This window comes from Hippoglossus hippoglossus, chromosome 7 (genome assembly GCF_009819705.1).
Source record: "Hippoglossus hippoglossus isolate fHipHip1 chromosome 7, fHipHip1.pri, whole genome shotgun sequence".
Lineage (NCBI taxonomy): Eukaryota > Metazoa > Chordata > Actinopteri > Pleuronectiformes > Pleuronectidae > Hippoglossus > Hippoglossus hippoglossus.
The window spans coordinates 25,894,967-25,917,555 of record NC_047157.1 but is presented as its reverse complement, the minus strand read 5'-3'; the positions used below and the strand labels follow the sequence as shown (position 1 = coordinate 25,917,555).

At 44.3% G+C, this 22,589-nt stretch overlaps 2 protein-coding genes across 8 annotated transcripts; both read left to right on the top strand.

The window, feature by feature from the left end:
* Window positions 1–3,868: 3,868 nt before the first annotated feature.
* On the top strand, window positions 3,869–20,422 carry LOC117764659 (tubulin alpha chain-like). 4 transcript variants are annotated; one of them, XM_034590614.1, is made up of 4 exons: window positions 3,869–4,017; window positions 18,834–19,059; window positions 19,149–19,297; window positions 19,378–20,422. In XM_034590614.1, the coding sequence occupies exons 1-4, from the start codon at window positions 4,015–4,017 to the stop codon at window positions 20,353–20,355; spliced, it is 1,356 nt and encodes a 451-aa protein (XP_034446505.1). In that variant the 5' UTR covers window positions 3,869–4,014; the 3' UTR covers window positions 20,356–20,422. The 4 variants fall into 4 exon arrangements, with proteins under 4 accessions (XP_034446505.1, XP_034446506.1, XP_034446508.1 ...); XM_034590615.1 differs by lacking the exon at window positions 3,869–4,017 and adding an exon at window positions 7,983–8,108; XM_034590617.1 differs by lacking the exon at window positions 3,869–4,017 and adding an exon at window positions 13,470–13,491.
* LOC117764657 (tubulin alpha-1C chain-like) lies at window positions 3,882–15,617 on the top strand. 4 transcript variants are annotated; one of them, XM_034590610.1, is made up of 5 exons: window positions 3,882–4,017; window positions 4,939–5,161; window positions 5,251–5,399; window positions 5,509–6,435; window positions 15,490–15,555. In XM_034590610.1, the coding sequence occupies exons 1-5, from the start codon at window positions 4,015–4,017 to the stop codon at window positions 15,538–15,540; spliced, it is 1,353 nt and encodes a 450-aa protein (XP_034446501.1). In that variant the 5' UTR covers window positions 3,882–4,014; the 3' UTR covers window positions 15,541–15,555. The 4 variants fall into 4 exon arrangements, with proteins under 4 accessions (XP_034446501.1, XP_034446499.1, XP_034446498.1 ...); XM_034590608.1 differs by lacking the exon at window positions 15,490–15,555 and adding an exon at window positions 12,029–12,154; XM_034590607.1 differs by lacking the exons at window positions 3,882–4,017; window positions 4,939–5,161; window positions 5,251–5,399; window positions 5,509–6,435; window positions 15,490–15,555 and adding exons at window positions 7,987–8,108; window positions 10,561–10,783; window positions 10,873–11,021; window positions 11,102–12,154.
* Window positions 20,423–22,589: the final 2,167 nt, after the last annotated feature.

Genomic DNA, 22,589 nt, shown 5'->3' with positions numbered 1-22,589 from the left:
ATGTTTTAACCACTAATGAGAAACTGCTTTTTAATTTATGTATTTATATAGTTATGATGACAAATATAAATCATTTAAAACATTCAGCAAATATTTTGATGTCATCGATTTGATTAAAATAACATCACACAGGCAATTATACATGTAATAGAATTTATAAAAGACATTTATTATGATCTATTAATAATTTTAAAGGAAACTGCACAGACGAGAGGTGGAAGGATAAAGAAAGTGAAAACATGTAATTATCACATTATTAATTCAAACAGAATCAAGAACAAACTGAGGAATAAGAGACTCACATGAAAACTTTTCATGCAAAGAAATTAATTTAAATTGTTTGGTTTATTCTCAGTGCAAATACTGTTTATGGAACTGTGCACTTTTTAAAGACGTTAAATGTTTCATGGCAAACTGGCTCAACGGTCCCTTTAAATCAAATCAAGCTGCACCAAATTTCACAAACTCATAAATATCAGTTCCCTAAATGTGCCAGATTTCTTTCGTCTAGATCCATGAATTCCTCTCTGGGAAATACACCTTTTTCACATGAATGAAGGCTCTTTGTAAGCAGAGCACAACTTCATGAATGTGATCATTAATACCTTATGATTTCCACTATTTCATGTCAAAATGGCTGCCGTTCAAATGGGGCTATTGGTAAAAATGCCCTCAAAAAATGTCCTATGTCACAATATTAAAGAAAGAAAACAGAAAAAGCCCAGATAGAGTTGGGAACATTCATGATGGAGACATGAATAAATTACACATCCTCTCCTCCCGTCACTGGGCAGCTGCTAGCGTCCCCTTCCTCCTCTTCTCTGGGTTCTCACTGTTAGCATTAGCTTCCTCCTCTTCTCTGGGTTCTCACTGTTAGCATTAGCTTCCTCCTCTTCTCTGGGTTCTCACTGTTAGCATTAGCTTCCTCCTCTTCTCTGGGTTCTCACTGTTAGCATTAGCTTCCTCCTCCTCTCCCCTCACTTGATTGATGGTAGCTACAGTTTGCTGAGGTGCTTGTATCGTGGTGGTTCTGGAGGTTCTGCTGTTAGTGGTTGATTCTGATCACCGTTGGGTCGTCGTTGTCTTCTGATGTTTAGCAGCTGTTTACAGCGAGTGTGCGATCACGTGATGAGACCGAAACATAACTTCCTATTTCACATCCGTCCACCCAGTTTACTGATAATCTTCTCCAGTAGTTTTGTGTCCATGTAAAGCTGCTAAAGGACAAACAAACAAACGCTGGCTGAGGTAATGAATCTGGTGTTTTTACTGCTACAGGTCAGGTGCACCTGCATAGCCTGAACTACCATCAGCGTCATTAAGGGAGAGGAATCAGATATAAAAAGAAAGGTTCACTAGAACCTTGACGTTATAAAAACAGATGGAATCGAATCCATCAAATGTTTCATACGTTTGTTGAAAGATGATCAAATCAGTTGCAGATTGATTTTCTGTCACAGCTGGCGAATCCAAGGGCGGAGCCAAGGGGAGCAATTTGTTCTGAATTGTTTGTTTTTCTAAGCTTCTCCTCAGACTCCGGTCTCATCTCCAGGAGCCGGTGCTCATCAGCTGGTTTCACCCTGACTGCAGTATAACACCAACAGCAAGTTACCTGCAGTCGGCCACAGGCATCGGCCTCTTTGTGTATCTCTGGGTTGTTTTAAGCTGCCCTGCATTCAAAGAGGTATCGTTTCTCCCCCTGGGGGCCACTCTTGTTATAGAGTTTCCTTTGCCGTTAGCAGCCACGGTGCTTAACTGTAGTTTTCTCGTACCCATGAAGAACATTTTATGGTCTTTTCCCGCTGAGAGATAATTGCTTGAGACAGACACCAACAGAGCTGTTATGCACATCCAGTTACATTACCGTCTCCTGAGAGAGTGAGCTTTTATATGAGCTGCAACTGCCCTGACTACTGTTGCCACAGAAGAGTCAGGACTACACATCTTGTGCTGCAGAGGCCACACCCCATCATCCTTCTGACAGTGTATGTTTTCATGCATTTAGCGGGAGTGGGACATTGGACATCAGGGTGACAGATTTTGGGAACTAGGTGGTTGAGACGCCTCACATCCCCCCACAGAGGCAGCTGCAGTACAACCCATTAATGCTGCCTTTTAAGCCCGGACCACGTGACCACCGGATAATGGGGGTCTATGTGGATACCAGGCTGTGTCCAGGCAACTCAGTTATTCATTTCCTAGCAACCGTTAAATCTTGGGAGGAGGGCGGGGGGTTGGGCGTCCGTGGCTCTCTGTGGCCTACATGCCCCTCATCTGTGACGGGGCAGTCTGACATCGTTTATCCTCAGACGACTGAGAATCAGATTACTGTCAGATCCACTTCTACACCACAAACAAAGAGCACAGCCGCCATGTGAGCACAGTGACTGCTCACTAATTTGCATCTAAACAAACTAATTTGTGTGATGTCACAGGTATCATACGACACATGGTCAGAAAATATGATAAAGCTTGAATGGACTTTTAATTGTAACTCAATTAATCTGAAAATATATTATTTTGCAATAAGCTACCGGTACATATTTCTTGATATTGTGATTATAGGTGTTATGAGGCTCTATATTAATATTTGTGTGTGATTCTGGTAAATGTTTAATGTCCAAAATCCTCTGACAATAGTTTTCATGATGTTATATTACCACATTGCATCTGTTCTATTCTACTGTGTCTTAATCTATTACAAGCTATTTAAGGAATTAGCATGTGTGGGTGCATTAGTTTTTATTTATTGTTTATTTCAGTTGATAGGATATAGATGAAGGGGCCATTTCAGGCAATGATTGGCCCCTGACAGCAAACACAACACACAGCCGGGGGACAAGGTGGCAGAAAGTCCATCTCACAAAAACTTCACACTGGGAACAAACCGGTTTTAATCACTCAAGTGTGGAATTAGTTTAACGTATTTCTTGATTTCATATTCACAAATAAGAAAGGATGTTTTTTGAGTTACCTTCTGTAGATCTGTGATTAACAAGTGACACAATCAAATTAAAAAAGACACAGTATTGCTTGAGGGAGAGTAAAGCTCAATTCATGCTTCTGAGTCGAAGCTACGCCGCAGCCAACGTGAAGACGTGCGCGCCACGAAGAGCCCGACGCAGTATCCTGACGTGCACCTCCCACGAGCTGTGATTGGTCCGCTTGGAATGACGCGCAGGGACTTTCATATCTAGCTCAGATGCTCCAGACAGAGAGACACCAACTTCAACTCTTCTGCGTATTTCACCAGTGGCAAGACGTGAGGACACAATGTGATTTAGGAATGCAAACTTAAGGCTTAACTGTCCAACAGGATGCGAACACCTACATGTAACATAGAGAGTGACAGCAATTCTAGCCATTGATGGATGTGCTGTTAGAATGGGTGACGCAAGAAGAGGGAGATATACTGGGAGGCTGTGGGAGACATCTTCAGACTGGGGGGTGACAACTGCTCATGTTACTCTGTTGACGTTGTTGTATTGTTGCACCTTCTGGGCTCCTTGATCAAATACACTCAAACAAGTCACATTTCTGTTTTCTTCAGACAAATAATTCAGCCGAAAACACGTACAAATACAAAAATAAAAACTGAATTATCTCATATAAACGTGGACATGTGTGGTAGTAAAGTGGTGTAAGAGCTTCCCTGTGTTTAAAGTAAGACCTCACATTACACAGCACTTTGCTAATAAGAGGCGCCATGTTGGAAACACGATGACGGCACCAGGGTGGGGTGTGGGAGGCGGTCTCTGCAGCCAGACAGCCGCTCAGCCAATGGGAAGCCGCAGACAGCTTCCACACACCCGAGTGACAGGGGAAGCGACCAATGGTGGCGCAGCAGCCACGGGGCGCAGGGGCTTCACTCCAATATAAATGTCACTCCATCCCCACTAGCTCCATTATATCTTACATCGACCTCATAGTCGTCGAAGTGTAAGATCTCCACCGTCCGTCTTCTTCTTCTTCTTCTTCTCCTTCACTGCTACCGCTCAACTCAACTCCTCCAAAATGGTAAGAACCCTTTAAACAGCGAGTCTGACTCCATGTGGATGCAGGTCTGCACACAGGGAGGATGGAGAGGAGGGTGGGTGGGGGGTGTGGGGGGATGAAACCGCCATTTGACCTCATTTAATGTCAAAGCAGCAGATGTGAGTGTGCAACATGGCTGTGGTGTGAGGAGGGGGGAGGGGGGAGGGGGGGGGGGGGGGGGCTGTGTGGGGCTCTGGGGACGTCGCGGGAGGGGACACCGGACCAGAGAGGGTCGCACTGCGGACAGAGTGGTTCCTAACGGCCGGTTCTCTCCGGTGCTCGGTGTGACTGAGCCCCGGTGAGGCTCCAGCCGGCGCCGCCCCGGTGACTCCCTGTACCGGCGGCGGCGAGGTCCGGAGGAGCCCTCCACACCCAGAGACACCACCCGAGGAGGGGGGGGGGCATTAAACATTCATGGTAACGGACCCTGATGGCGGCTGGTGCAGAAGAAGAAGCTTCTGTTGTTGTTTTACTGTAGAACACAACTGTTCATCCTGAAGACACAAAACTGAAACATCCACTGACACAACAACAACAACAACAATAAAATATCATTAAAAACTGTAATTACCTGAGATCTAAATGTGTGAAATGTCTGTTTTTCTATGAGAGGATTCAACTTTTATCATTTCCAAGTTTTTATTTGTAACTATCGGTTGCTAAGTGAAGGGTTTGTCCATAGCAACGCAGGATAAACGCAATGCACCAATCAGAAGTTGAGGCAGGGAGCTGGCTGCTGCTTATCAAATAGGATTCATACCGTTAGAAATATTAACACAACTGGAATAGTTTAGTCTTTAACATTAAAGAGACATTTCATCTTCTAATTAATTTAAGTTTATTGGTGCAATATTATAATTGAAGGCACACAGGTGTATAACATGTATTTTCTTTTTTCCACAGCGCGAGTGTATCTCTATCCACGTTGGTCAGGCCGGTGTCCAGATCGGCAACGCCTGCTGGGAGCTGTACTGCCTGGAACATGGGATCCAGCCGGACGGACAGATGCCCAGCGACAAGACCATCGGAGGAGGAGACGACTCCTTCAACACCTTCTTCAGTGAGACCGGAGCAGGAAAGCACGTCCCCAGAGCCGTCTTTGTCGACCTGGAGCCCACTGTCATCGGTAAACTGTCATGAAATGTAGAAACCACGGTTACTCTGATTTATGAAATCAAAGTGTTGAGTCATCTCTGACTGACTCTGTCTCTTCAGATGAAGTTCGCTCTGGAATCTACCGCCAGCTGTTCCACCCTGAGCAGCTGATCACTGGGAAGGAAGATGCTGCCAACAACTACGCCCGCGGACACTACACCATCGGCAAAGAGATCATTGACATTGTGCTGGACAGGATCCGCAAACTGGTGAGTATCTTTGCATCAGGTATAAAATGTTCTTAATTTTGACAGAAAACATCAAACTAAATCATAATATTATGTCTCATATTTAATCTGTCTCCCTCTCTGTCTTCAGGCCGACCAGTGCACTGGTCTTCAGGGCTTCCTGGTCTTCCACAGCTTCGGAGGTGGCACCGGCTCTGGCTTCACCTCCCTGCTGATGGAGCGTCTGTCCGTCGACTACGGCAAGAAGTCCAAGCTGGAGTTCTCCATCTACCCAGCCCCCCAGGTGTCCACCGCTGTGGTGGAGCCCTACAACGCCATCCTGACCACCCACACCACCCTGGAGCACTCTGACTGTGCCTTCATGGTAGATAACGAAGCCATCTACGATATCTGCCGCAGGAACCTGGACATCGAACGTCCCTCCTACACCAACCTGAACAGGCTGATCGGTCAGATCGTGTCCTCCATCACTGCTTCCCTCCGTTTCGATGGCGCCCTCAACGTGGATCTGACCGAGTTCCAGACCAACTTGGTGCCGTATCCCCGTATCCACTTCCCTCTGGCCACCTACGCCCCCGTCATCTCTGCAGAGAAGGCCTACCACGAGCAGCTCTCCGTGTCTGAGATCACAAACTCCTGCTTCGAGCCGGCCAATCAGATGGTGAAATGTGACCCTCGCCACGGCAAGTACATGGCCTGCTGCCTCCTGTACCGTGGAGACGTGGTGCCCAAAGATGTCAACGCCGCCATCGCCACCATCAAGACCAAACGCTCCATCCAGTTTGTGGACTGGTGTCCCACTGGATTCAAGGTCGGCATCAACTACCAGCCGCCCACTGTGGTTCCTGGTGGAGACCTGGCCAAGGTCCAGAGGGCCGTGTGCATGCTGAGCAACACCACCGCCATCGCTGAGGCCTGGGCTCGGCTCGACCACAAGTTTGATCTGATGTACGCCAAGAGGGCCTTCGTTCACTGGTATGTGGGTGAGGGTATGGAGGAGGGAGAGTTCTCCGAGGCCAGGGAGGACATGGCAGCTCTGGAGAAAGATTACGAGGAGGTCGGAGTCGACTCCATCGAGGGTGAGGGAGAAGAGGAAGGAGAAGAATATTAAAAGGGACACAGAGTTCAACAGAAAATACATTTATTGCTCAGATTCCTGAAAATGTCAAATTGGGCTTTGTTCAAAATAAAGTTTCTGTGACATGTGAAGTTGTTTTGCTTTTGTTCATTCAAACTAAATAAACTATTTTTGCACAAATTATAATGAAATAACAGTCATATAAAATGTTGAAAATCTGTTTCAATCATTTAAGTCTTTTCTTTCTCTTCATACATTTAACAGATTCTAAAAGTTTGGGCGGATATTTATATGTGTCTATATATATAAATAAGTGCTGTGGGAAGAACGAGTAAAATATTATAAAGTGATTTCAAAATGTTATTATATATATATATATATAGTGAGACAGTTTGACTTGTGATAAGCTAAATGGATGTGAAATGAAGAAGTACACAATAAAGATTGGCCACCACAAAGATATACATTTGACTACAAGTTAAGAGACACAAACTAGTTGTCAATCAACTTGTTTCATCGATGTCTTGAGGTGTTTTTAACAAAGCATTTTTTAAAAGCTCTTCATACATTTTGATGTACAAAAATACAAATACACATTTAACTGTAGATTCAATGAAAAATTGAGGACAAAATGAAAACATGGTTTCAGAATATTGTCTTATAATATAGAATAATATATAAATGTTATAAAAATCAAAAAAAAAAAAGAAATGTTATTCACAAAAACTACTCAGAGCCTTTGTTGTGACCACAGACTGTGACACTGTGCTCAGGTCCCACAGAGTTCGCCTGTGGCAGGTGGATTTGTTCAGACTGACAAAACTGGAAAACTGGCAAAATCCATGTGAACGCCACCTCAAGTCAGAACAACAACTCGGAAAATTTTGGAACATGACTTGTTGACATCATCAGTTATAAAGCAATTAACAACATGTTGTAACCAGCCCTGAATGGTGGAGCTTACTTCTGCTGAAGTGTCTCGTTCTGACGACATGTTTTTCTCTATTTGTTTTTCGTTTTGCTCAGAATGCTTTATCCGTTACTCTACTTGTAGCTGGATCTGACTGACGTGTCTTGAGAGGTGTTTGAGAGCCGGGAGCTTTGAAGGAGAATGTTTAACATGAATTTTGAAGACAAAATATATGGAAGAGGTAGGGCTCAGTAGGTTCACATGTCATCCCACTCCTTTGGTAATAGTTGTTTTACTTTGTTTGCTTTTTTCAATGTAATTTAATTTATGTTATTATTTTGCCTTCGTTAAATAGTTATTTTAATTTAATTTATATCAATGTAATTTAATTTCTTTTTTCTTGTGTTTGATTTAAATAGTTCTCTTTATTTTATTTTGTTTTATTTTGTATAATTTAATTTAAATTAACTTGATTTCATTTAATTTAATTTAAAACCTTGAAATGCGTCACCTCCCTTTGCAAGGGCGTTGTCTGTTTTGTTGGACCAATAGGAGCAGGTCACATGTGAGCCCTGGACCAATCACAGTTGTCCTTTTGTCCCTCAAGCTCAGGCAGTATAAATAGCTCAGAGTAAAGGCTGCACTGGTACAGTTGCTCCATACACAGGACAGATTGAGTCTTGTTGCCAGAAGCAAATCAACTTCTCCTCGTTATTTAATCTTCATTGTTCCAGGAAACATGGTGAGTAGGAAATCTCTTTGAATCATGTGATCTCAAATATCTGGAGTTGAGTTTGACTCAGTTCAAAAAGCATCTGCAGCTTTAATACAGGGACTGAACTGAAGCAGCAGAATGTGTAATTCTGTGGTTGTAGTGGAGCTAGAACAAGAAGCAGCTGAGATTCAAGTGGTCCTGCTCCTCCTGTCTGGACCTCGATCCGGTTAGCAGGGCTCTCTGTGCTCTCAGCCACCAACAGGGCTGTTTTACCGCCTGTTTCAAACACCTGCTGGGGCTGGATGTTAGAAAGAAAGCTGCAGGACTCGGGATGTAAAAGTGTCCCTGAACTAAGCTGCTGCCCCGGGTCCCTCCCTGAGAGCAGCCCAGACTGTCTGTCTGTCTCTGAAGTGACGCAGGCCTCTTGTCTAATCCATCCATGAGGCTTCAGGCCTCCATGAACCTACAACCACAGGCGTTTCAGTCTAACCCTCCGAGAAGCTCCTGCTCTTGTTACATTTCATCTTTCATGTTGAATTTGTCTCAAGCTGTGTTTGGTCAATGTCTATTTCAGATGAAGATTTTCTTTGTCTTCCAAACAAGAGATTTTTCCTCTCCTCCCTTAAAGGGACAGTTCACCCAAAAATGAAAATCCTCTCATCATCAACTCACCACTGTGATGGAGGGTGCGTGAAGTGTTTGAGACCATAACACGCTTTTGGAGTTTAAGGGCTAAACAGCATTGCAGCCAAATCCAATACAATTAAAGTAAATGGTCGAACACGCCTTCAAATGTCCCAAAAAAATATATATATATATATAAAACCACTAAAATGCTCCATCCTGCTCCTGTGATGTCATCGAAGTGTCCGTAAGCCCCGACATTAAAATGCGACTTGAAATGGCGTCGTTTAGTGTTTTTAGCCTAAATGTCCTCTGTGATCCTTCTGCCTGAACCGCGTTCACGTTCAGGCGCGTGCACACCGCACAAGCTCATCCCTTCACCCACCCCTCCATCGGCATAGTGGTGAGGAGATAATGAGTGAATTTTCATTTTTGGGTGAACTATCCCCATAAGCTCATGTCTGACTAATCTGCTGCTGTGTCCATGAAGAGTTTATCTGTTCAGAGGGTCAATGATGAATGTACAGCATCTGTCAGGGGGGGTTTTAATACAGGGCTGCAGCAACAAAAAGATTTAATTGATGGTAATCAACTGTAAAAATATCTGGCAACTAAAGTTATCAACTAGTCAGGTCTGATATAATACACAACACGCACTGCGGCAGCATCTCCTGAGGTGGGGGCAGTAAACCAGCCAATCCCGTTCCTTGTTTGGCTCGCGTGACGATGTTAACTCATCTCTGGAGCAAACCTTTGAAAAATGGCGGAGAGGAATGCAGCTAATGATACACGGAGGCAATTCCTTAAAAGTTGTGAGAACAAGTCTTTCAAGAAAAGCGCCACCTGCAAACTGTGTGAAGCTGATTTCACGATAACGAGCACTGCAACATCACAGTGGAACGAAACTGAGGAGAAAACGTGTTGGAGGCCTTAAAGGTTCAGTGTATAATTAGTGACATCCAGTGGTGAAGTTGCATGTTGAAGCTGAACACCCCTCACCTCCCCCCCCCCCCCCCTTCCAAACATGACAGAGAACCAGTGGTAGACTTCAGTTGTCATAAAAACTCAAAAGGTTTAGTTTGTCCAGTTTGAGCTACTGTAAAAAAACATGGCGGCCTCCGTAGAGAGGACCCGCTCCTGATGTAAATATAAAGTATTTAAATATAAAAAGCCCATTCTAGGGTGAAGAAAAACACTAAACATATCAGTGACATCATTTTGACTAGTCATACTTTCACTGTGTAACGTAAGAATTTTCATATTAGATTATACAACGTCTTTCTAAATATTCAAAACAATATCTTTGATTCTGTTTTAACTACTTTTGTTATTTATGTGTTATTTCATTATAGATATAGAATTCAGTTGTTATGTATTGTCTTTCATTCCAGTTTCCCATATACACACTTTAACTTTGACTAGTCATAAATGCAACACCATACTGACTTAATCAAACTTAATTCAAGACATCTTGAACTTGGATTATGACGATCTGAAACTGAAATTAGTCATAATTAAATTGCAGATGTCTGTAATACAAGTAAAAACTGCATTGTAAAAGAGGAGCGTTACTTTTTGAATAAAGCACTGGAAAGGTTAAGATGTAGTCTCTGTCTTTTCATCTGAAAAAATAATCGACAGATTAATGGATTATCAAAATAGGCGTTACTTGCAGCCCTACTTTATTCATGACGTTCTACACAAGAGCTCCTTTCTTCTTCAGATCATGCATTATTTACAGGAACAGTCCACAACATGTGATCACTTGCTTGAAGTGGGATTTTCAGCTACTAAGCCTTTTTGTCTCCTCAGTGTGATAAATGCTCGTGGTTGAATAAAATTTCTCTTTCCACAGCGCGAGTGTATCTCTATCCACGTTGGTCAGGCCGGTGTCCAGATCGGCAACGCCTGCTGGGAGCTGTACTGCCTGGAACATGGGATCCAGCCTGATGGACAGATGCCAAGTGACAAGACCATCGGAGGAGGAGACGACTCCTTCAACACCTTCTTCAGTGAGACCGGAGCAGGAAAGCACGTCCCCAGAGCCGTCTTCGTCGACCTGGAGCCCACTGTCATCGGTAAACTGTCATGAAATGTAGAAACCACGGTTACTCTGATTTATTAAATCAAAGTGTTGAGTCATCTCTGACTGACTCTGTCTCTTCAGATGAAGTTCGCTCTGGAACCTACCGCCAGCTGTTCCACCCTGAGCAGCTGATCACTGGGAAGGAAGATGCTGCCAACAACTACGCCCGTGGACACTACACCATCGGCAAAGAGATCATTGACCAGGTGCTGGACAGGATCCGCAAACTGGTGAGTACCTTAATCTCAGGAGTTAATTTTTCAAATTTTGACTCAAAAATCATAATATCTCATATCCTCTCTGTCTTCAGGCCGACCAGTGCACTGGTCTTCAGGGCTTCCTGGTCTTCCACAGCTTCGGAGGTGGCACCGGCTCTGGCTTCACCTCCCTGCTGATGGAGCGTCTGTCCGTCGACTACGGCAAGAAGTCCAAGCTGGAGTTCTCCATCTACCCAGCCCCCCAGGTGTCCACCGCTGTGGTGGAGCCCTACAACTCCATCCTGACCACCCACACCACCCTGGAGCACTCCGACTGTGCCTTCATGGTAGATAACGAAGCCATCTACGATATCTGCCGCAGGAACCTGGACATCGAACGTCCCTCCTACACCAACCTGAACAGGCTGATCAGTCAGATCGTGTCCTCCATCACTGCTTCCCTCCGTTTCGATGGCGCCCTCAACGTGGATCTGACCGAGTTCCAGACCAACTTGGTGCCATATCCCCGTATCCACTTCCCTCTGGCCACCTACGCCCCCGTCATCTCTGCAGAGAAGGCGTACCACGAGCAATTAACAGTGTCTGAGATCACAAACGCCTGCTTCGAGCCGGCCAATCAGCTGGTGAAATGTGACCCTCGCCACGGTAAGTACATGGCCTGCTGCCTCCTGTACCGTGGAGATGTGGTGCCCAAAGACGTCAACGCCGCCATTGCCACCATCAAGACCAAACGCACCATCCAGTTTGTGGACTGGTGTCCCACTGGATTCAAGGTCGGCATCAACTACCAGCCGCCCACTGTGGTTCCTGGTGGAGACCTGGCCAAGGTCCAGAGGGCCGTGTGCATGCTGAGCAACACCACCGCCATCGCTGAGGCCTGGGCTCGCCTTGACCACAAGTTTGATCTGATGTACGCCAAGAGGGCCTTCGTTCACTGGTATGTGGGTGAGGGTATGGAGGAGGGAGAGTTCTCCGAGGCCAGGGAGGACATGGCAGCTCTGGAGAAAGATTACGAGGAGGTCGGAGCTGATAGCTTGGGAGAGGATGATGATGAGGAAGGGGAGGAGTATTAAACACGCATGCATTCCGTTGTATTTACCTGAGCATTGTCGTTTTGTTCTAAATAAAGTGTTTGTTTAATGCTGTATTGTTTCCTCTGTTTAATTGTTCAAAAACATTCAGGTCAGAGTAAAAAGCAATTAAATTGATCACATCATTATCCGATCACGCCCCTAAAATACTAACGATTGATGTTGATATGGAAAAGGAAGATCAGCCTGGAGAATGAATAACACTCTGTTGAATGACAGTATTTTAAAAAGTATAAATAACAGTTTGCTTTAATATCAGTACATTTCACTTTATTTTAACAGGATAAGCCAGCCTCTATCAATACTGCTGTCGATGGAGTAATTGTCAGTTAACTGAATTCATATAAATACTGAAGACATGAGAATAAAAGTGGGTTAACAAGCAGTAGGTCAGTAGCTGTTTGTTGTGTACTGCTTCGTTGGTCATTGTCTAGTATATGCACTGATGCTTTTATACCATAGAAGTTCATAAGTCATACAAATATTTTGAAGTTGAACGGGTAACAAGTCTATTTCAAATGTTTTTAAATGCATTTGAAAGTAAAATTGTGTGTCTCTATTTGCGTCCTTGTAACACAAAGACACAGAATGCATTTATTCAGCCTATAGAGAATAAATATAAATGGAGAGTGTGCCTGGTCCTACGTTACTTTGTTCCTTGAGGTAAGTCCATCTACTTTGGTACAGTTGTAGTAAATAAACTGCTACATGAGCAGTGGCATCTCTGTGCATCATTGCTATAATGGAGTTATTCACCATCTTATGTGAAATTTAAGGCAAAGATAGAAATGTACATTTTTTATTTGCTTTATCACAGTTTACTCAGGAACAGTATCAGTCACAGTGTAACTGATACTGGGAATACAGTCTTGGAGCTCTTACCTATCCATAGATACCAAGGTCATGCATAATCTTTTTGTCTAACCCCTAACCCCTACCCCTAACCCTAACCCCTAACCCCTAACCCTAACCCTAACCCCTAACCCCTTACCAGGATCTGATAGATCTGGAGCTTTTCTTAATTCATTTTGAATCCAAACCCCCGAGACCTAACAAAGTATCTAATAAACTTTCATAAACCTGTATATATCTCATTTAATGAATCACAAACAGCTTCGGTTGCCCCCAAACACATGTTGCAACTGTGACAGCTTCCTCTCAGTGTGGCAACAGGCAGCTGCCTTTATATGTTAGTTGCAGTTTCTGGTGACACCGGAAGTGCCTCTACGAGCTACTACTGCCACGATTTGAGCTTGCCCTACTGGTATAAATAGCTCAGGGTAACATCTGCACTGGTTCAGTTGCTCCGAACACAGGACAGATTGAGTCTTGTTACCAGAAGCAAATCAACATCTTCTCATTATTTAATCTTAAGTGTTGCAGGAAACATGGTGAGTAGGAAAACACTTTAAATCATGTGATCACAAATATCTGGAGTTTAGTTCGACTTAGTACAAGAAGCAGCTGCAGCTTTAATACAGGAAGTGAACTGAAGCATCAGAATGTGTGTTTCTGTGGTTGTAGTGGAGCTAGAACAAGAAGCAGCTGAGATTCAAGTGGCCTGTTTTACCGCTTGTTTCAAACACCTGCTGGGGCTGGATGTTAGAGAGAAAGCTCCAGGACTCGGGAGGTAAAAGTGTCCCTGAACTAAGCGGCTGCACCGGGTCCCTCCCTGAGAGCAGCCCGGACTGTCTGTCTGTCTCTGAAGTGACGCAGGCCTCTTGTCTAATCCACCCATGAGGCTTCAGGCCTCCATGAACCTCCAACCACAGGCAGATCATGCATTAGTTACAGGAACAGTCCACAACATGTGATTACTTGCTCGAAGCGTGTTTTTCAGCTACCAAGCCTTTTTTTGTCTCCTCGTCAGTATCATAAATGGATAAATGCACGTGGTTGAATAATATTTCTCTTTCCACAGCGCGAGTGTATCTCTATCCACGTTGGTCAGGCCGGTGTCCAGATTGGCAATTCCTGCTGGGAGCTGTACTGCCTGGAACATGGGATCCAGCCTGATGGACAGATGCTCTCCAACAAGAGCATCGGAGGAGGAGACGACTCCTGTAGCACCTTCTTCAGTGAGACCGGAGCAGGAAAGCACATCCCCAGAGCCGTCTTCGTCGACCTGGAGCCCACTGTCATCGGTAAACTGTCATGAAATGTAGAAACCACGGTTACTCTGATTTATTAAATCAAAGTGTTGAGTCATCTCTGACTGACTCTGTCTCTTCAGATGAAGTTCGCACTGGAACCTACCGCCAGCTGTTCCACCCTGAGCAGCTGATCACTGGGAAGGAAGATGCTGCCAACAACTACGCCCGCGGACACTACACCATCGGCAAAGAGATCATTGACATTGTGCTGGACAGGATCCGCAAACTGGTGAGTACCTTAATCTCAGGAGTTCATTTTCCTAATTTTGACTCAAAAATCATAATATCTCATATCCTCTCTGTCTTCAGGCCGACCAGTGCACTGGTCTTCAGGGCTTCCTGGTCTTCCACAGCTTCGGAGGTGGCACCGGCTCTGGCTTCACCTCCCTGCTGATGGAGCGTCTGTCCGTCGACTACGGCAAGAAGTCCAAGCTGGAGTTCTCCATCTACCCAGCCCCCCAGGTGTCCACCGCTGTGGTGGAGCCCTACAACGCCATCCTGACCACCCACACCACCCTGGAGCACTCCGACTGTGCCTTCATGGTAGATAACGAAGCCATCTACGATATCTGCCGCAGGAACCTGGACATCGAACGTCCCTCCTACACCAACCTGAACAGGCTGATCGGTCAGATTGTGTCCTCCATCACTGCTTCCCTCCGTTTCGATGGCGCCCTCAACGTGGATCTGACCGAGTTCCAGACCAACTTGGTGCCGTATCCCCGTATCCACTTCCCTATGGTCACCTACGCTCCTGTCATCTCTGCAGAGAAGGCCTACCACGAGCAGCTCTCCGTGTCTGAGATCACAAACGCCTGCTTCGAGCCGGCCAATCAGCTGGTGAAATGTGACCCTCGCCACGGTAAGTACATGGCCTGCTGCCTCCTGTACCGTGGAGATGTGGTGCCCAAAGATGTCAACGCCGCCATCGCCACCATCAAGACCAAACGCACCATCCAGTTTGTGGACTGGTGCCCCACTGGTTTCAAGGTCGGCATCAACTACCAGCCGCCCACTGTGGTTCCTGGTGGAGACCTGGCCAAGGTCCAGAGGGCCGTGTGCATGCTGAGCAACACCACCGCCATCGCTGAGGCCTGGGCTCGCCTCGACCACAAGTTTGATCTGATGTACGCCAAGAGGGCCTTCGTTCACTGGTATGTGGGTGAGGGTATGGAGGAGGGAGAGTTCTCCGAGGCCAGGGAGGACATGGCAGCTCTGGAGAAAGATTACGAGGAGGTCGGAGCTGATACCGTGGGAGACGATGATGAGGAAGGGGAGGAGTATTAAACACATGCATTCCCTTGTATTTACCTCAGTCATTTTGTTCTTAATAAAGTGTTTTCGTTGACTGCAATATTGTTTCCTCTCTTTAATTTTAACTGTCTATATATATCTTCTTTTTTTCACACAGCAGAGGATTGGTTACACTTGAAGCTTTTTATATGGATTCACTATCTGTAAATGCTAATATCAAACTGGTTTGTAGTCGTAAACAATAACAATCACTGATCCTTAGTTTTACCCATATTAACATCTAGAATATAATGTGTCACCATTTAAGAGATGCAATATGCTTTGATGAGATGATGCTCTTTATTCATACTTCAGGAAACACACAACAAACTCTAATCTAATCTGCCTCTATTAAATAGAGCTGTACGAATTGTAAATAAAACAAACCAACCCAATCTCTGTAAAACTAAAAGTACTAAAGTTTAAAGACTTGGTCGCTATCAAATGTTTAAATCTGTGATTACCAGTCTTGTCCAGCAGCATTTGATATGAGAGAAAGTCAAAATCCGTTGAGTGGAATTTCTGTTCAAGAAACAAATCGGTGAGGACAAATAAGTCTGTGGACTTATGACCTGATGCAAACCAACATTTCTCTTATTTTTTGACTTTATTTATATAGAACTTTAAAAACAACAACCATGTAAAGTAAAGGCAATGTAATTCTAGGTGGTGATTTAAATCTCAGTATGTGCCCAAAGATGGATACACAAAGCGACAGACAACATGGTGCTATCCAAGCAGCTAAAGCTATGAAAAGTGCATCATCAGAAATAGGTTTGATGAGTGAGGTTGTACATTTTACCCCAGACTTGACTTCTTTATGTTCAAAAAGGTTCAGTTCAGAGTAAAAAGCTGAGAAATTGATCACATAATTTTCCGATCACGCCCCTATAATACTAATGATTGACGTTGATATGGAAAAGGAAGATCAGCCTGGAGAATAAATAACAATCTGTTGAATGACAGTATTTAAAAAAGTTATAAGAAAACTATCTAGAAATAAATGAAATGAGTGCAATCGATCCTTAAACCCTCTGGGACGGAGCAAGAGCAGATATCAGAGGTCTTTAAAAAGAAGACATGTGAAAAGAAAATTATAGAATTGGAAATCAAAATTAAAATAATGGAAATAAGACAGATACAAACAAAGGACTCAGCTATTCTGAAATGAATTAAACACAGAGTTTAGATAACTTGCTTACAGAGAGAGTCGAAAGGTCTCTAGCACAAGAATTCACCAAGAGTTGTGAACAGCTCTGGAGCCCAGACCAGATTAGCCCCTTTGCCCACGATACTGCAAAACATGCAGCAAATCTTAAATGACCACAAGTGAGGGATGAGGAAAATCTAGACCTCGTTCGACCTATATCAGAGGAAGATGTAAGGAAAGCAGCAAATATATTTAAGACTGGGAAATGCTCTGATAGCATCAGATTTCCATGAAGGGAAATTCAGTCTCATTTCATTTAACTTTTTGTCTGTATTTAAGTTGTGCAGTTGTTTACATGAAGAACAAAAACAGCCCAGAACTACTGAACTTTATTGATGGCTTCATATTTCTTGGACGCCCCTTACCTATTATTTTATTTAATTTTTGATCAAATTGAAAATAAAGAAAAAGATTCTTGTCTGTATTTTTAGGTTAAATAGATGTTTTGGTTTATTTTATTTTCATTTTCTATCTCATTTCATTTAACTTTTTGTTATGTCTGAGTTAAATGATTTTTTTGTTTGATTCTATTTAAAATAAAATCATTTTTTAATCTCATTTCATTAATCTTCTTGTTGTGTTTGAATTAAAAAGTTATTTTAATTTAATTTTAATTAATTTTTTCAATCCAATTCACTATATTTTTTGTTTTCTTTGAGTTAAATAGTTAATTGAATTGAATTAAATTTCGTATTATTCAATGTATTTATATTTACTTATATTTTCAATCTGATTTAATTTATCTTCTTGTTGTGTTTGAGTTAAATTGTTGATATAATATATTTTCGATTTTATGCAATATAATTTCATTTATTTCGATTTTAACTCAATTCAATTCAATTCAATTCAACTCAATTCAATTCAATTCAATTCAACTCAACTCAATTCAATTCAATTCAATTCAATTCAATTTTTTGAATTTTACTTCCGTGTGAAGTTCATGAAGTTTCACAGAAGGCGTAGTCTGTTTCGATTGGACCAATAGGGGCAGGTCACATGTGAGCCCTGGACCAATCACAGTCGTCCTTTTGTTCCTCGGGCTCAGGCAGTATAAATAGCTCCGTGTAACGGCTGCACTGGTTCAGTTGCTCCAAACACAGGACAGATTGAGTCTTGTTGCCAGAAGCAAATCAACGTCTCCTCGTTATTAGGTCTACTTTGTTCCAGGAAACATGGTGAGTAGGAAAACACCGTTTAAATCATGTGAATCTCAAATATCTGGAGTTTAGTTCGACTCGGTCCAAGAAGCAGCCGCAGCTTTGATACAGGAAGTGACCGTGACGACGCACCGAGTGCGTGAATCCGCAGAACGTGTGTTTCTGTGGTCGTAGAGGAGCTAGAACCGGAATCAGCTGAGATCGAAGCGGAGCCGTCGTGTCCTGCTCCTCCTGCCTGGACCTGGATCCGGTTAGCGGGGCTCTCTGCGCCCTCCGCCGCCAACAGGCCCGTTTTACCGCCCGTTTCAAACACCTGCTGGGGCTGGAGGTTAGGGAGAAAGCTGCGGGACTCGGGAGGTAAAAGTGTCCCCGGACTAAGCTCCTGCCCCGGGTCCCTCCCTGAGAGCAGCCCGGTCCGTCCGTCTGTCTGTCTCTGAAGTGACGCAGGCCTCTTGTCTAATCCACCCATGAGGCTTCAGGCCTCCATGACCCGACAACCACAGGCGGTTCAGACCAAACCTCCGAGAAGCTCCTGCTCTGGTTACATCTCGTCTTTCGTGTTTAGTTCGACTCCAGCTGTGTTTGGTCGAAGTCTTTTTCACATGACGTATTTTCTTTGTCTTCAAAACGAGTTTTTTTTTTTTTCCCCCTCCTCCCTTAAACCACATGTCTGAATAATCAGCTGCTCTGTGGTATCTTTGTCCAGGAAGAGTTTCCTGCTCAGAGGGTAAATAATGAATGTACATCTGTCAGGTGACTAATCGTGGTGATCTTCACATAAGAGCTCCTTTCTTCTCAGATCATGCATTAGCTCCAGGACCAGTCCACAACATGTGATCCCTGGCTTGAAGCCTGTTTTTCCACTTCAGTTTGATAAATGGATAAATGCTCGTGGTTGAATAATATTTCTCTTTCCACAGCGCGAGTGCATCTCTATCCACGTTGGTCAGGCCGGTGTCCAGATCGGCAACGCCTGCTGGGAGCTGTACTGCCTGGAACATGGGATCCAGCCGGACGGACAGATGCCCAGCGGCAAAAAGAGCATCGGGGGAGGAGACGACTCCTTCAACACCTTCTTCAGTGAGACCGGAGCAGGAAAGCACGTCCCCAGAGCCGTCTTCGTCGACCTGGAGCCCACTGTCATCGGTAAACTGTCATGAAATGTAGAAACCACGGTTACTCTGATTTATTAAATCAAAGTGTTGAGTCATCTCTGACTGACTCTGTCTCTTCAGATGAAGTTCGCTCTGGAATCTACCGCCAGCTGTTCCACCCTGAGCAGCTGATCACTGGGAAGGAAGATGCTGCCAACAACTACGCCCGCGGACACTACACCATCGGCAAAGAGATCATTGACATTGTGCTGGACAGGCTCCGCAAACTGGTGAGTACCTTAATCTCAGGAGTTCATTTTCCTAATTTTGACTCAAAAATCATAATATCTCATATCCTCTCTGTCTTCAGGCCGACCAGTGCACTGGTCTTCAGGGCTTCCTGGTCTTCCACAGCTTCGGAGGTGGCACCGGCTCTGGCTTCACCTCCCTGCTGATGGAGCGTCTGTCCGTCGACTACGGCAAGAAGTCCAAGCTGGAGTTCTCCATCTACCCAGCCCCCCAGGTGTCCACCGCTGTGGTGGAGCCCTACAACGCCATCCTGACCACCCACACCACCCTGGAGCACTCTGACTGTGCCTTCATGGTAGATAACGAAGCCATCTACGATATCTGCCGCAGGAACCTGGACATCGATCGTCCCTCCTACACCAACCTGAACAGGCTGATCAGTCAGATCGTGTCCTCCATCACTGCTTCCCTCCGTTTCGATGGCGCCCTCAACGTGGATCTGACCGAGTTCCAGACCAACTTGGTGCCGTATCCCCGTATCCACTTCCCTCTGGCCACCTACGCCCCCGTCATCTCTGCAGAGAAGGCCTACCACGAGCAATTAACAGTGTCTGAGATCACAAACGCCTGCTTCGAGCCGGCTAATCAGCTGGTGAAATGTGACCCTCGCCACGGTAAGTACATGGCCTGCTGCCTCCTGTACCGTGGAGACGTGGTGCCCAAAGACGTCAACGCCGCCATCGCCACCATCAAGACCAAACGCTCCATCCAGTTTGTGGACTGGTGCCCCACTGGATTCAAGGTCGGCATCAACTACCAGCCGCCCACTGTGGTTCCTGGTGGAGACCTGGCCAAGGTCCAGAGGGCCGTGTGCATGCTGAGCAACACCACCGCCATCGCTGAGGCCTGGGCTCGGCTCGACCACAAGTTTGATCTGATGTACGCCAAGAGGGCCTTCGTTCACTGGTATGTGGGTGAGGGTATGGAGGAGGGAGAGTTCTCCGAGGCCAGGGAGGACATGGCAGCTCTGGAGAAAGATTACGAGGAGGTCGGCGCTGATACCGTGGGAGACGATGATGAGGAAGGGGAGGAGTATTAAACGCACATGCATTCCCATGTATTTACCTCAGTCATTGTCATTGTGTTCTTAATAAAGTGATTTGACTGCAATATTGTTTCTTTAATTTTATATCTCCACAAGTTTATATAAGATATATATATATTTTTTTCCCACAGAGCCTTTGTTCTACACATTCTAACATGTAGACTATAATTTGTCTCCATTTTAAAAGATGTCATTTGCTTTGATGAGCCGATGCTTCTTAACTCAAACTGTTTCTTCATACTTCAGGAAATGGCCGACAAACACTAATCCAGTCTTCCTCCATTAAAAAGCCTTGACCAGCAGCTTTTGATATGAGAGGAAGTCGACATTAGAGAGGAATTTATGTTTAAGATGAGTGATGAGTCTTTGTAGTACAATCAAAGGTTTTACTCTATGAAACAACTGACAAAATTAAAACATGTGCAACATTAAATAAATATAAGCAAGTGATAAAACATTCTACAGAGTGCCTCTTAAATGGATGTGTGGAAATGCCTTGTTTGCTGTAGTTAGTTGTGATTCAGGTGTTCATGATGAAAGCTGGAATACTGCAGCATTTCGCAAAATGATTTGAAATATGAACCAAGGGGGAGGAGTCCTTCAGTGTTCACCTCTCACCACATCTCTTCATACATGCTTTAGTTTGTGCATTTGTTAAAGCTCACTTCTTTGCGTTGTCTTTTTCTTACATGAACATATTGATGTCTTTATTTTAAACATAAAAACCCTAACCCACTCAGTTCAGCCACTTGGGGGCAGTGGTGTTCAGCAGCTGATGACTCCTCCATGTCGCATCATGAATTGTTGCAGGTCAGATAAACTCGATTCACTCAGTGACCTGTGCAGCGTTTTGTCTTTTACTTCCCTTTCAGATTTCATTTGTATTAATTAAGGTGATTGTGTTTCTGCCTGAGAACCAAACCCACTGTGTCCTGGTTAGAAGATAGAAGAGGGTGCGGTGTTGACTGTGCACGGTGACGTCTCCTGCTGCCAGACAGGTGGAGTTTAAAAATACTTAGTTCTGCTGTTTCTATACTGGATCTGTAGATAATGAACCAACATGACACTTCCGACTGATTCATAAAACATTACACATTCACAAGTGTTGTAAAAGTTTTTTATTTAATCTGAGTTTTGTAGTTTTGGCCACGTTCAGCCACACACAAACACTTGTGTCAAATTCAGCAATGATATTTAGTTTTATTAGATGCACTAAAACTGACAAAAATGCCTTCTACATTACACTGACCCGTGTGAAAACTAGTTTTATTGCACTTACGGCTGAGTTAATCTGCCAGTTTGCTGAATGAACTGATACAGAATTACCAGTGGAAAATGTTTTCCAATTATTAAATCACAGGAGATTTATTAAAGGTGCAGATTGCGGATTTTTCTTCTTATTTCCATGACAACGGTGCGTAACCAGTGTAGAAAAGAGGAGAAAAGATTTCAGCTAAGAACCTCACTTTTTAAAAACCCCATGTATTCACGGCTAAACGAACAACACGGGGAAAATATTAGACGGCACATGTGAAGAGAGCTCCTCTCAATGTAAGACACGGCGTTAAGGATCCGTCTATGTTCGTCTCCTCCAGCTCACGATCACGAGGTAATCTGACTAACTCCTTTTGGGAAATAAATAAATTCAGGGGTTGCATATTATCAGAATATTTTGAACGTTGAAAAGATGTGCACTTCAAAATGGTACAAAAACACAGACCCATACACACAAAGTGCCCTCATGCGTACAAAAGTTGATGTTTGGCTCTAAAAGCACAACCGGCCCTGAATATGAAGCAGTGGAAGTTTTCTACACTGGAACATACGTGACAACACTTACAGGCAAAACGCGTCATCCCAACCCACCTCCTGCTGCTGCGTCCGTACGAATATGATTCTGTCGACTAAAGCAAACATGCTACAACGTACAGCCTCCACGTTCTGCTGTCTTATCCTATTGCAGAACCGTCCCAACCCATTTAAAACCTCCTGGGTGCATAGCAGCAGTGCACGACAAACACTGCAGGGACGTACAGCACGTACACAGAAGCAGTGAAACTCATTTACCGTCCTGTTTCCTTCTCTTACCGCTGCTCAGCTCCCGAACCGAAGCAGCAGCGTGACAGTGGAGGCAGCGAGCACAGAATCTTTCACAGTGTCGAACACACACGGACTCAAATACAGATATTTTGCGAATAAAACTCATGATGCTTTGGAGTCTTTCTTAA